Source organism: Aspergillus melleus (genome assembly GCF_016097325.1).
Source record: "Aspergillus melleus strain CBS 546.65 chromosome Unknown contig5, whole genome shotgun sequence".
Classification (NCBI taxonomy): domain Eukaryota; kingdom Fungi; phylum Ascomycota; class Eurotiomycetes; order Eurotiales; family Aspergillaceae; genus Aspergillus; species Aspergillus melleus.
Window position 1 is genome coordinate 3,401,129 of NW_025763374.1, and position 14,024 is coordinate 3,415,152.

At 51.2% G+C, this 14,024-nt stretch overlaps 6 protein-coding genes across 6 annotated transcripts; 2 read left to right on the forward strand and 4 right to left on the reverse strand.

Moving 5' to 3' along the window:
- Positions 1 to 158: 158 nt before the first annotated feature.
- LDX57_009502 (glycoside hydrolase family 18 protein) lies at positions 159 to 1,084 on the forward strand (the record flags this gene model as incomplete). The annotated part of the gene is made up of 2 exons (XM_046091232.1): positions 159 to 366; positions 429 to 1,084. The coding sequence occupies 2 exons, from the start codon at positions 159 to 161 to the stop codon at positions 1,082 to 1,084; spliced, it is 864 nt and encodes a 287-aa protein (XP_045947209.1).
- A 535-nt stretch (positions 1,085 to 1,619) lies between these two features.
- On the forward strand, positions 1,620 to 3,054 carry LDX57_009503 (uncharacterized protein; the record flags this gene model as incomplete). The annotated part of the gene is made up of 2 exons (XM_046091233.1): positions 1,620 to 1,960; positions 2,022 to 3,054. The coding sequence occupies 2 exons, from the start codon at positions 1,620 to 1,622 to the stop codon at positions 3,052 to 3,054; spliced, it is 1,374 nt and encodes a 457-aa protein (XP_045947210.1).
- Positions 3,055 to 3,970: 916 nt separating this feature from the next.
- On the reverse strand, positions 3,971 to 5,283 carry LDX57_009504 (asparaginase ahrA; the record flags this gene model as incomplete). The annotated part of the gene is made up of 3 exons (XM_046091234.1): positions 3,971 to 4,225; positions 4,338 to 5,038; positions 5,100 to 5,283. The coding sequence occupies 3 exons, from the start codon at positions 5,281 to 5,283 to the stop codon at positions 3,971 to 3,973; spliced, it is 1,140 nt and encodes a 379-aa protein (XP_045947211.1).
- Positions 5,284 to 6,020: 737 nt separating this feature from the next.
- On the reverse strand, positions 6,021 to 6,614 carry LDX57_009505 (uncharacterized protein; the record flags this gene model as incomplete). The annotated part of the gene is made up of 1 exon (XM_046091235.1): positions 6,021 to 6,614. One exon carries the CDS (start codon positions 6,612 to 6,614, stop codon positions 6,021 to 6,023), a length of 594 nt encoding a protein of 197 aa, XP_045947212.1.
- A 1,066-nt stretch (positions 6,615 to 7,680) lies between these two features.
- On the reverse strand, positions 7,681 to 8,543 carry LDX57_009506 (uncharacterized protein; the record flags this gene model as incomplete). The annotated part of the gene is made up of 3 exons (XM_046091236.1): positions 7,681 to 8,228; positions 8,302 to 8,427; positions 8,488 to 8,543. The coding sequence occupies 3 exons, from the start codon at positions 8,541 to 8,543 to the stop codon at positions 7,784 to 7,786; spliced, it is 627 nt and encodes a 208-aa protein (XP_045947213.1). The 3' UTR covers positions 7,681 to 7,783.
- A 1,538-nt stretch (positions 8,544 to 10,081) lies between these two features.
- On the reverse strand, positions 10,082 to 11,290 carry LDX57_009507 (DUF3712 domain-containing protein; the record flags this gene model as incomplete). Its single annotated transcript, XM_046091237.1, has 4 exons — positions 10,082 to 10,363; positions 10,455 to 10,576; positions 10,636 to 11,051; positions 11,130 to 11,290. 4 exons carry the CDS (start codon positions 11,288 to 11,290, stop codon positions 10,082 to 10,084), a joined length of 981 nt encoding a protein of 326 aa, XP_045947214.1.
- Between the last annotated feature and the right edge of the window lie 2,734 nt (positions 11,291 to 14,024).

Sequence of the window (14,024 nt, forward strand, 5' to 3'; positions counted from 1 at the left end):
CCTATTTCTTTCTCTCTAGGGTCAAAGAAGACGGCACAGTCTATGTGGATCTCCCGCCCATGCTCCTTTCACCCCGAGGGACGTGAATTTTAGGGGTCGGATGGTTTGCTGACCAATACGCCGAGTTCTAGTTGAGTGATGAATGGGCGGATGTGCAGATGCCGGTGGACGGCACGCAAGGCTGTATCCGGGCGTTCACGCAATTGAAATCGCAGTATCCCAAGCTGAAAGTCGTCTTGTCCGTTGGGGGAGGGGGCAAAGGAAGTGAAAACTTCGCCGGCGTGGCCCGCAGCCAAGCCCGCGTGGAGACCTTTGCCCGGACGGCCAGGCAGCTGGTGGACCAGTTCGGTCTGGATGGCATCGACGGTAGAACCGGATCCTTCGTACGCCCTCAATCATCTGATTCGCGGTACTGACCCTCTTGCCAGTTGATTGGGAGCACCCGGCGGACCCTCAGCAGGGATTCGATTACGTGCGTCTTCTGGCGCGACTTAGGGAAGCGTTGCCTGCGCCGCGATACGTACTAGCGACTTGTCTCCCGGCGGGACAATGGGCTCTTCGGAATATCGATCTGTCCAAGGCGCAGATGTACTTGGACCTTATTAACATCATGACCTATGACTTTTCGGGGCCTTGGACGAATGAGACTGGTCACCACGCGCAACTCTACGGCCGCTCTCCGGGGGCTGTCTCGTGTCATTCCGCTGTGTCATATGTTCTGTCCCAAGGAGTCGACCCGAAGAAGCTTCTACTAGGAATTCCCGCCTATGGCCGATCTTTCCTCGACAGTAGCAAACCGGGGCAGCGTTACGCCGGCTGCGGCGGGGAGGATGGAGTATTCGATTACAACGCCCTGCCTCGACCGGGGGCTAAAGAGCACCACGACGATAAACTTGGGGCGGCATATTGCTCTGGAGGGGATGGCGGTTTTGTGACTTACGATACCCCGCGAACGGTGCAGCAAAAGGCGAAATTTGTCACCAAGTCCAAGCTTGGAGGGTTATTCTATTGGCACATCGGAGGAGATGCTCAGGGCGCTCGGAGTCTGATAGAAACCGGCTATAACACGCTCCACGAAATGTAACCGATCCGAAAGAGCCGTCGAAAAGAACCACCGTGTGCAGAAAACGAGGAAAGAACGACGAACAGAAGGGAAGGGGCTTCAATTGGAGGCTAGTGTGTGTTTGAGTAATTGTTTCTGGTATCCGTATCAAATGAAGAATGCACTTTGTACTGTACTATGTACGTTCCCATTGGATTGAACTGTCTTCATTTTTTTCTCATGGAGTGTTTAAGCCTGGTCAAATGTAACGATGGCAGATTCGCCGGAAACCCGTTCAGAGGATGGTTCGCTGGACTCTCTCGACCTTCCATGGCAGGCGATGGTTTGGCTCAAAAGAGGCAAGGGAACGCATCTGCTGCACAGCCACAAGAATAGCCATGAGTTGTTCACCCAACCATCATTCTTCGTGAAGATCAACAAACCCCCATAGATGCTGTTCCCAATCGGGTTAGTCCGACCGGCCGATGTTCGCTGCCTAAAAATAATAAGGGGGACAGACGTCACCCTCGAATTCCATCGTTTCCATCCTTCTAGATCCCATTCTGGCCCTCTCCCCATGTCCGCCGAATGGAGCTCGAATCCTCCCCCGGCGTATGAGGAGTTTGACCCCTCCCGTCTAGCTCCCCCTAGTCATGACATCGGCCAGAGTCGCTTTTTTCGTTCCACGGCGTCTCTGGCCCTAGACCCCTCGGCAGGTGGCGACGAGAAGCGTCGATTATTGCTGATCTACGTTCACGGCTTCATGGGCTCCGAAGAAAGCTTTCAAAATTTTCCGAAACACCTTCATGATCTACTCACCATCTCACTGAGCGAAAGCCATGTGATCTATACTAAAGTATATCCGCGGTACAAGACTCGCGGGCCGATCCATGTTGCGCGAGACCACTTTAGTCGATGGTATGCGGTTCTGTCGAAATGTAATGCATCCAAACAGTCACAATACTCATTTAGTGAACAGGTTGTCCCCCCATGAGGCACCTGATCTCGATGTCATCCTCCTCGGCCACAGTCTCGGTGGCATCGTCTCCTCTGAGGTGGCATTACTATCACGGAATCACTGCTTGAAGCATCGCATCTTAGGCCTCGTGAATTTTGACGTTCCATTCCTAGGTCTCCATCCCCGAGTGGTGGCCACCGGTATTGGGAGCTTGTTCCATCGCTCGTCAGACGATGCCAGTGATGCTGAGGCACCTCCTTCTCCAGGGGGGTTCAACGTTCCGAATCAGAACCAGACATTCGACCCGGCATTCTCCAACGACCTCCACCTGACAAAATGGAAGGGCTGGAGCGGGGCCCGTCACTTTATCTCCAAGTACTCGGAAAATCTGTCGCGGTCCCTCGTGCGGTATTTCTTTTCCTACTATGACCATGCTGGGTGCATGAATAACTATCCTGAGTTGATCAAGCGGCATCGAAAGTTGATCGAGCTAGAGGCTATTGATGACTGGAACACGCCTGCCGACTCGGGAGTCAACCGGATTCGATTCGTGAATTACTTTACAACGAGTACAGGGCCTGTGAAAAAGGCTAAGAAAGGCAGTGCTCAGGACGAGCGATTGCGAAGTGGCTCTGACGCTTCATCCTCGCAAGCGGATATCAAACCTGAGGACTTGGTTCAGACACGCACTACTGCTGATGATAATCACGGTGACATTACAGCCAAACATACTCAAGACCAGGCAAATGACCTCGACAGCGGTCATGGCGACGGCGACGAGGAAACCTCCCCTCCCAAATCCCTCCGGAAATTCTGCTACCTTCCCAAAGATTCTATCAAAGGGCGAGACGACCTCTGGGTGCCCGTACTCATGGAAGGCGTGGACGAGGTAGTAGCCCACCAGTCCATGTTCCTGCCGCGAAACATCTACTACGACCAGCTGGTGGGCGACACGGCGTCACGCATCGAATCTTGGATCCACGACGATCTCACGAAACGAGCTGTTCTGAACGACGGGCTCGGCAAGTCTGCGTTTGCTGGGGTGGGTGGATGATCAGCTTCCGTACCGTCATGGTCTGCGTCACTATCAACTATCCGCGGTCCACCACGCTTGGGCTATGGTCGTATATATCTAAGGGAAGAAATCAATCAGACCTCATTCGAAGACAGTCTTCCATGATTGAGTTCGTTCCTAGGCAAATCCATTATTGATCGAATGGAAGTTCTTTCCATGTGATCATCGACTCCACGACCTCAGAGCCCTCATCAACCAGCCGCCGGAAAGTCCAAATCAAGCTTCTCCCCAATATGATCTAGGAAGAGGGGATGAATGTTCATAAAGAAAAAAAGAAAAAGGATGAAAACACGACAATTCAACAAATGATACGATGAATCAATCCTTTGCGTGGAGAATGAGATGGGAAAAAAGAATCACACCTATCATCGCATATAGCATAGCATATGACTTGTCGGTTGCTATACTGTTTTCACTACATCTACATCTTCGACTTCTGATTTCCGCAATATATACAGAGCAAAGCGGAAATGTTACCCACTTTCCATATATCGCGATATCGGTTCGTTTTTGTTTTGCACGGTGATGGATCCGTACTCATTGTTTTATGGCTTGTATGTTTAGCATATTGTAGCGAATCAAAGCGCCATGATATAATTATATTCCTTTGCACATATTTGTCTACAATCCGGAGTATCTATTACCGAATTTGCGCATGTTTGATACACCATACTCACCATCAGGTCTAAACCAACGAGCAAGTAGCAAAAAGTCTATACATAATCTTCCAGATCATCTATAACCTCACCGGTCTATCTGTCTAATCTAGTCTATTGTAGTGTAAACAAAGCGGCCCAAAAACGAAAAACCATATCTCATAACCAGACCATAGTACACAGCCAGTCAGTCACTTCAGAGCAATTAGATATTAAGAAGAGTGTTGGAAAGAAGAAAATTAAGCCACGATCTTGGCAAACACCTCCCGAATCTCCTCGATACCCTTGTCCTGCGCCAGAAGCAAGCCCAACAGAATGCGAGAATGCGACGGGTTCAGGTATCCGCTGGCAATCTGGGTCTTGTCGTCGGAGGTGGGCACCTCGCCGTTGCCGGTACGGGTGCTGACGACGACGGGGATCTGCGAGGACTTCACGACGTCATGGATGGCGTTGCGGGCAGAGGTGCCGATGGTGCCTGCACCGGAGCCGGCGAACTAAGAGGAGTGTTAGTGACGTGGTGATTGATGCTCTCGGGGAGGGCACTGAGTGAAAGGGAAAGAAGGGGGAAGGGGGGGAGGGGGGGAGGGGGGGAGGTTCAGAACGTACCACAAGACCCTTGGCGCCGTTGTCGACGGCCGAGTAGACAGTGTCGTTCTTCATGTCCTCATAAGCGTAGAGGATGTCAACGCGAGGGATGGACTTGATGTTGCTGACGTCAAACGCCGTCTTGCCGGTAGGTTCCACGGCTGGGTAGAAGAAGTAGGGGCTGTTGGAGACGAGCTCGCCTAGGTTGCCCATTTCGGGGGCCTTGAAGGTGTCCATGGTGTTGGCGTTGGTCTTGGAGGCGTAGAACGCCGAGACGATGCGATCGTTCAGAACGATCATGGCACCGCGATCCCGGGCCTCGGGGCTAGACGCCACGGTCACAGCCTCCAGGAGGTTGTAGGGGCCGTCGGCCGAGATGGCGGTTGACGGGCGCATGGAGCCGACAATCACGACGGGCTTGTGGCAGTTGACGGTGGCGTCGAGGAAGAAGGCGGTCTCCTCCAGAGTGTCAGTGCCGTGGGTGACGATGGCTCCGGACATGGTGGGATCCTTGCAGACGACCTCGTTGATCTGCTTGGCCATGCGCAGCAGAAGGGTCGAGGAGATGTCCTCGCTTCCCACGTTGGTGAACTGAACAGCCGCAACATTGGCCACGTCGAGCACCTCCGGCGTCTTGTTGATCAGTTTCTCGATGGGGACTGCGCCGGACTTGTAGCCCGTGGTAGCCGTCCTGTCAGCGCTGTATCCGGCAATCGTGCCACCTGCGACATTGTGAGTTTGACTGATTTTCCAAAGGCAACGAACCAAGGAAAAGTGACGCACCTGTAGCGAAGAGGGTGACGTTGGGCAGAGTAGTATTCATCTGGGTGAAGTTGAGGCCATTGGAGTTGGTGTAGGCGTAGGTCGCGTTGGAGTCACTGCCAGCACGAGTATAGAGAAGGGGAGAGGCCTGGCTGGCAGCCACCAAGGCAGACACGGCGAGAGACTTGAGATTGAACAACCCCATGATGAATACTGCCCACGGCTGGAATTGCGTCAAGGAGGTTGCGGGAGTCGCTTACTACTTGTCTTGGATGTCGACTACAAAGGATCTGCCCGACATTGCGGATGCCATGGACAGTTATATAGAGCGAGGAGAGACAGTGACCGGGTCTTCCAATTCGAGGCTGGTGGGTTCCTCCGGGAAAAATCCGAGATACCAAGCATCGGATGACGATAGCATCGAAGCGTCCGAAGGTGAGGGAATTCTTGGAATGTTGATCATCAGTCACCAACGTGGCCCAACAAGGAAAGGTGGTTGGGTTGGAGTCTTGGAGAACATCTCCAATAATTCGAATCGACTAGCGGGTCCGGATTACCAAATAGTAGCAGCAAGATAAATTAATGATTGACTGAGCCAGCGTCTCGACGGCTAACTCAATTGCTAATGGATTGGGGTGCCAAGTTGACTAGGTAACTGTTGGGAGCGGAACTGCGATCAAGGTACAGAAACGGCAGAGCAAACCGATCCACCGGGCTTTTTGTTATCTTGTCAAGCAGATTTGGTCTGATAAACTGATAATGTCGTCCGAGTCCCACTGTACTACCACCTGGATAAGGACTCGGGAAGAGGAGAAGACGGGGAAAGAAGGGAAGAAGGAAGAAGCAAGTGTGGATTGGGCGAAACCAGGCTAAGCGGAATTGAGACGGGATGGTACCTATCATGTGACCTCGCCCGTTTTCTCGCCGTTCTCAGTAGTTAATCTAGATGCCATACATTTCGTTCGGGCAACTCCTCACCAGGCGATGGATACAGGTCCCGTGGTATGGGCAGTGCCGCAGGGTCTCGTCATTGTCCTCTGCTTCTGCTAAAGCAAGACCACTATCCTTCTCCACCAACCATTTCGGCTTCTTCTTGACCCGGTGCAGGTCGAACTCGCAAAGATGAAAGTCGATGATCATGGCCCGGTCTAGCTCTTCATTCCAAAGAACATTTCGCGACGCAAGGTCCTGATGCAAAACCCCCAGAGATTCAATCTCTTTCTTCGCCCTCGCTATGCTCCTGTTCTCGGTCCTGATATCTGTCTTGACCGTGTCGATTGTATCGCCTCCCCACCCCATAAGTAACATATGCCAAATTTTCCCGGCCCCATGAAGGCGATATATCTTCTGCATGTTGATTTTCCCCAGGAAAACGGGAACCGCCGATCCCTGCACAGGAGAGAGCATTCGGTAAACATCGGCCTCCCGCTCTAGCTGCCGCCACAGAAAACAAGTGGTTCCTTTCCCCACGACGGTATACCCGTACCTGACGCAGGTGACTTTGAACGGCGCGCCAGACAATCCACAGGTCCCCATTGGCTCGGCGTTCTCAAGGCATTCATCCACTGCATGTTTGATAAGACTGACCAAGCCGCGAGTGGTGGTACGGTGACAGTTGCTGCCGTTCTCTCGATGAAGCTTGACGTTGGGGCAATTTTCATCCAGTTTGCCACGCCTTCTTAGGCCAAGCAGGCATTTCTGGGTGCAAAACTGTGCATCACGATGTCGGTGGTTGTTTCTGGATCTATCATGTTCGCCTTTAGGACGTTTTGATTGCTGCTCATGAGAAGACAATGTAGGTGACGTGGTAGCGCCAAAGCAACGTTTTGATCCTGGAGCGGGGCCAAGGTCGGGGTTGGTGTCATCCCGGGACGCTTGGTCCGTAGGTTTTCTGCAGGTAGTCCGTGATCGGGTCTGGATCGGTGATTTTCTTGTCGACTTCCTATGTCCGGGCCGAGGAGGGAACGGCTTTTCGAGCGTGTGAGACTTATCACACTTCTCACACTTCTCACACCTCTCACACTTCTGACATTTCTTACACTTCGAAGACTTCTGACATGTCTGGCATTTCGGGCCCTCTCGCACTCCCGACACTCCAGGCACTTTGGACACTTCTTGAACTGCTCAGCTTGCCCACGGTATACTTCATCAATGCCTGTCTTCCAGGTAAGGGGTGTTACTTCGCTGTGCCATTCGGGACCCCGGGCCGATGAACTCAAGCTCATTAAACACAAACATAGCACCCGTGCAATGGCTGTCACAGGTCGCAACAAGCATTGCGTGTCCCCTTGGTCTACTTCAACATTTGGCTCGCAAAGATGATAATAGTTAGTCTCCGGATTCTCGTAGGGTATTCGCAGCAGTACTAACCCTAAACCGGTCGTTATGTACCCGTACTCAATCCCATACTCCATCATTGAGTGGTATTGCTGGACAATAGCCGCACCCGCTAGGCGAGCCGCATCGTATTCGAACTTTTCGTTCTTTTCTGTTGGGATGGTTTGACTCAGAACAAGTTCCTCATAGAAGTTTTCCATCCGCAATCCTACACGAAGTTTGTCCACAGGCAATTTGTGCGGCGCTTTGTATTCGCCCGTAATCCGAAGGGTCTTGCTTTTTTCGTTATCGTGGATACAGAAGGAGTCAGGCCTGGAGACTGCTTCTGTTGCCATTCCTGCCACCTGAGACCGGGTTTTGGCACGTGTTTACAGGCTTTCAGAATGGTTCTTGAAGCTAATACCCTTGGAACCGAGGTGGAATGTCTCTTGGGCAGCGGGAATCTCACAGAGCGCTGCGATAATGTGGGCGACGTGGTTCTCCACTGAGGAGCGCTCATAGATCTCAAGGTCCTTTTCACTACCTATGGCGTCTTTTTCGACCTGTTTCCCATTCCCTTGTATGACGACGATGCGTTCCAAAAGGCGCTTTTGCTCGAGAAACTTGCAAACTGAGCGGTAAATATTTTCCTGCTCGTCCTCGCACTCTGTCCAGTGCTTCAGCAGCCTCGGGCAGGACTTGTGAGTGGGGGCTTGTAGTGGTCCTTTCACACATGCGGACAAGGACGCGACTCTCAAAGGTTTGGAAAGGGATTCATGGCAGTGGCGTATATACTCGGTAAAAGTCGTCGACCGCAGTAGCTCATCATCCTGCCTGAGTGTCTCGTCAGCCTGTCTGTTTTCTCTCATCAAACTGACTGTCTGCTTGAACGCTGTTTTTGACTTACCTGTTTTTCTCCGCAAGCGACTTATTCTCTGCGGCAAGCGAGTTGTGCTCTGCGACAAGCGAGCTGTTCTTTGTGGTAAGCGAGTTGTTCTCTGCGGCAAGCAAGCTGTTTTCCTCGGCGGCCTTCCTACCAGACCCATCAGTCCTTTTGGGCGATCAGATCTAGCCTTGTGCACAACCAACTTACCGGAGTTTCTCTTCCAATTCCAAGAGGCGCGCGCGACCATCTTGTGAGTCGTCCATTTCAAAAACAGGATTTGAAAAAGCAAGCGCTTTCGATCTAGCAACGTCCAGAAGCGGCTAGGGTTGAAGGGCGGACAGGACTGGTGATGGAGTATCCTATGAAACTATGAATGCAAACAAGCTGGCTCTTCTGCTGCTGTCGGAGGAGACGTATGCAGTAATTGCGCGATGCAGAAGCTTTGGGGAAAGGAGAATACAGAAAAGAAGAGGAAGGAAGACAGAGAAGCCCGCGGGCAGAAACCAAATATAACTTCATTCTGGATGGGACATGGTATGCTTTACAAACAAAGGAACCAAAGGCTGTGACCACCTGCAAACAGGTTTCGCCGGGATGCAAATCCATAGGTGTATTCATGTTTGCAGTGTTAATAGTGATCTGAAAGAGCTTTCGGACTGACAAAGAAAACGCATTCTCTAGTATCCGCGGGTAAATAGATTCCTGAGCTTCTTTGTAGATATGAAGAGAAATCATAGTGTCGAAGGAGGAAGCATGCCGTCGTGCTTGGATTTCTTTGCTGCTTTGTGACTGTTGTTCTTGGGCATGCTTGGGCAGAAAGCTCATGGCGATAGCATGGGCGGAACGACACTGAGCTGCAGCGCGCCATGCAGCTAGTGGCGGCGGATCCAAACGGCTCAGACAGAGATGGAGATGCAAACAAGATCCTCTTCTGATTCAAGATTGAGATTCGATTCTTGAGTCGGCCACAAAAGCCCAGCACATGTTCGATGTGCTCGTCTAGTTTCTTTGAGACAAATGGCAATAGCATCCACATACACGCGCTAGAAGAAGCAAATCCCATGAGATTTGATTTCATTCAGCGCCGTACGTTTGCAACTAGGTTGTAGAAGCCCATTATCGCGACGCTAAACATCTTCTGTCGGCGATGGCTGACCAGCGCAATACGATTTCAGGGTGTGCAATTGGCCGTCTTGAAAACGCTGTAAACGCTGATCAAAGGCACGTTTCGTATAAATCCGAGCATGAGGCCTGTCAGCGTAACAAGTAATAAGACGTACGTCTTTGATTGCTTTCTTATAGGCACTGATGAGGTCTTTTTGACGCTCAGGTGACGTGAGGAAGGGCATTAAGGTGTAGACATGTGACATTGAGGAACGCTATAGTCAATATGATGAAAAGAAAAAGAAAATATTCTAGACCAGAGTAGATTGAATGTACCTCGTTTTCTGGTTCTCGGCGGGGAATCCGGTAGGATTCAGGGACCCACAGGTGAGGTTGATGGAATGACGGAAGACGGGACAAAGAAAGATAGCAGCAGAAACTAAAGAGAGAGAAAAAGGCCGCAATTTCAAGCGGAGATAGACTATGGAGACACAAGGAGGGAACAACAAAAACAGGGCAGGTCGATCGTCCGAAACGTTTGGAGATTAATTATGTCATAACTTATTACTTAAGAGGAAAAAACAAAAAAAGACAAAGAGAACACATTCATCGTACACCGTAACACACAAAGATCCAGACCGCAACCAGCTCGCACACCGACGGTCGATATAGACCGACGCGCGCCCGGCGAATTCCCTTAGGACAATGCTTCCAGCACATTCAAATCGACGGTCAGTTTGTTCGCCGCCAAGGCCGCAGCAAAGTATGGCAGGTCCTTTCCATGATACACGCTGGAGTTGCCGGTGATGTCGACGGGAACGATATTGTCCTTGTACTTCGGCAAGAATTTGGCCACCTTTGAAGAGCTTACGTTGGCCTTCATATCGAGGGTGTTGTTCCCCGGCCGAATTACCAAATCGTTCAGGAAAGACTGGCCGATGTTGGTGCCTTCCACCGACAGATCGAGAGTAACGTTGCCCTGCAAAGCGAAGCGGTCAGCCAACAAATTGCGCTCCCAACCGATTTCCGAACCCGGTGGGACTCGTTTCATCTATTTGATTCACTCATACCATAGTGATGGTCATCACGGACGGATTGGGGATCGACACTTTGCCGTGCCCGTTGTTGCCATCCGAGTCCGCCTTTCCGACGTGGAAATCGAGCAGCTTGAATCCGGCCAGTTTATTGAGACCTTGGAGCATGTGTATCAGCATTCGATCCGAGCGACGACCCTGTCCGATGGATACTCACCCTTCATTGTGACGGTCTTGTTATACGTGACGGTGATCGTAGGCAAGCTTCCCTGCTTCAACTCGGGTTTTCCGTAGATGTTCAGGTGAATCTCCTCGTTCAGCATCACTGCCTTCGCGAAGTCGCCAAACGCATCCGCATCACTCAGGTCCAATTTCTGCTCGACGGGGATGATGGTCCCGTCATTGGCCTTGACTTCGGGCACTCGGACCTTTGCGAACGGGGCGGTTCCCGAGAGACTAACGTCGGCGTCGAAAGCATAGATTTTGGGATGGAAGTGGCTGTCGCTGCCGAGCACCTGTGTCTGGTTCAATTGGAAGGAGTCGGGAGAGGGGTCACTGATGACCATTGACGTGATTTCCAGAGTCGAGTCATCGATGTCGCCCTGGGCGATGTTCGGGTAACCGACATAGACCCTATCCAGGGCAAAGGACGGCGTTAGTAGGTTCCCGGGTCTGATCAACCTGTCATCGGCATGAGACGAATCGACTTACACTGGAAGGACGACCACCAGCACGACCACGATTAAAGCGATGACATGCGCCCACCACCAGCGCTTATAATGAGCGGCGACGCGGGACTTGAAACTAGGTTTCGGAGCTGGCGGCACATCAATCGCGCCCACCTCGGTCACATCGGGCTTTCCACCTGCCATTGCGTGTATATGGCTGTGTTGCTGGGCTTCGGTGTACAGCAGTTCTCACTCGCTCGGACCAAGACTACCGAGTATAAGCCAGCCCTTGCGTCAGGTCAGCATGCACGATGACAGGGCCGTGCTAGATCCATGCAGCAGGAAACACACACCAATGATTTCTTTTTTCCGTTCTCCAAGCTTTATCCTGCCGGACGGTGCGTGCTCTTTCAAACCGGGGTGACTTGCTAGGCGCGTTGCACTTAAGATGGAAATGTCAGTTTCTCTTTGGAGTGTCAAACAAAAGAGTGCTGACGGGAATGCGGGGGTGTTTGCCCCATCAGGTGAATGAAGTCACGTTGAAAAATGAACGCACCTCTTGCAATGTCAGTGGGAAACACCAAAGGAACCAGACAAAGAGCGACCGGGGATGCAACTTTTCTGGTCGCTCAGAGTGTCGGGAACGCGGGGACTGAAGGGAAGGACCGAAGAGAGGGCGGCCAGCCCGACGGATCCCCCCAATGCTATATCTATTATCTATAGAAGAACTAGAACGTCCCTTTGGGCCAGAGGGGCGGGTCCTTCACATGTTGTTAATATGACAGTTACCCAGATCAAGCACCGCGGAACTCGCTTGCGGTGGAGGGTTTTGGGTTCGCGCCATCTTTCTGGACCTCGTGCAGGGGAAATTTTCCAAAAAGCAAATAAGAAAACACTATGCACTACTGCTTATTCGGACACGCTAGGAAGGAAGGAGGCGGAGCGAACGGGTTCGACCGAAAGGAGGCAAAAAAAGGAAAATTAAAAAGAGGAAGATAAGAAACAGGGGCAAATTTAGTCTAGGAGGCATGACCTCTCGGAGGAAAACCCATTCGTTCGGTTGACCGCAGTTCAGGTTAGCATGGAAACGGCGAAGAACGTTGCCTTTACACGCCTACCGAGGTAGTTGAGGCGGGATTTTGACTTCCTGGGAACTCAAAAAGAAGAGAAGAAAGGAAAAGAAAGGGTGTGTTGGGGGGTGCCTCCCTCGCATGCCAGTCGCGATGATACCATAGCATCAGTAAGATGACGATTGGACACCGTGCAGCGACTCCGTCTAGAATGCAACCCCGGACCTGGCCAATTTCCCCAAATTTCCCCATGGCGATCGTTCCTTGGCGCGAGGGGGTCGCTCATTGGGGGAAGGTCGATTATCGAAGAATGCGACTACTCACGAGTCCATGACTAGTTCGCACAGTAGTGTGACCGGATGTCTGACTGCTCCCGGGCCATTGTCCGGTCCAGTCAGAGCTACAACCAATGGGGCGTCATCCATGGGAAACTCTCATTTCTTCGTCCCCGGTTTAGACTGTGTAAGGGTGGTTTTTTTAATATCGAGCAGGCCGGCTGGTTCGAGGGATTGTCAGGCGCACGCACTTCCCCTCCTTCGATACGATGGCTCGGAGCGAATCATGCAAAGCTAGGGAGGGGCGACCGACAGGAGAGGCAAAACGCAGACCAGCAGTGTAACCCTGCAAGGTCTAGTCAGGTTTCGAAGTTCAAACCGCTTGGGTGGATTATTGGTAGGTGGGAAAAAGAAAAGAGTGAGGAGGGGGGAGGAAAGAAAGGAGACGAAGGTTGCGCCCATCGGTAGGGTTCAGCCTCAGCCGCACGCGTGACCCGGCGACTACAAATATACCCTTACGACTCCCGAGGATAATGATTTGAAAAAAAGAAAAAGACGGACAAAAGATCCATAAAACAGACAGATATATACTCTCCATTATACTTGTACAAGATACCATCAAGATGTACATCGCTCTGTGGAAACACGATCAGACGCCATATTTCCATCGGCCTACAGGGACACCCATCCCTGGCCTCCCATGACTATCCGGGGGTATCAATCCAACCCATCTCGCTTCGTTAGAGGCGGATGGGCATCCCAATTATCCCAATATTTCATGAGTAACATCAGCTATGACCTCCGCAGACGAGATTCAAACGGCCGGCAAGAAAGAACCAAGGAATGATGCAAATGAAACAAACTAGGAGAAATGAGAAACAAGAATCACAGGCGAGAAGCGACAATAGAAGAGAAAAAAAAAAAAAAAAAAAAAAAAGGTTCAAGTAGTAGTAAACCGATGAAAGACACAAGATAAGAAGAAACGAAAGAAGGTTAAGAAATAACATTCGAAGGGTACATCACGCAGTGATTAGAAATTAAGGGGTATCCAAGAAATAGAGTCGATGCCCGCAAAGCAAACGGTACCAAGGGTTCCGGGAACGTCTTGATCCATTCGAGGTTTTATGAAAAGCAAGTCATCAAGACCTGCTGAATTCAAAGAAGTTCAAAGAAGAAAAAGGACAAAAGAAAAAGAAGGTCAAGGTGGATAAAGGAGTGTGAGAAAAGAGGCCCGGAGCAACGGCTCGGGAATGAAAGTTTGCAAAGAAGGTTAAGAAGGGTTTAGACTCGTAACAGTTTCCATCACTGCTAAGACCTAAATCAGGGAATGGAAAGGATGAAGAAAGTAAGAATAGGAAGAAGAGAACGGGCTAGAATCACGACAGATAGCACTGGCCAGAAGGGTCTAGCCTGTCGTTATTTCTGGCTGAGCACGGACCGCAAGCATCTCGCTCCAAACCCAATTTACAGGCATTTTAAGCTTCAGCAGCGACCGATTTCTTACGTTGGAATAGACTGCGAGTCCGGGATTTGCTGCGCTGTTTCTTCTCCGGAGTGCCGCCTTGCCGGCTGCGGCCGCGACCGCGACCACGC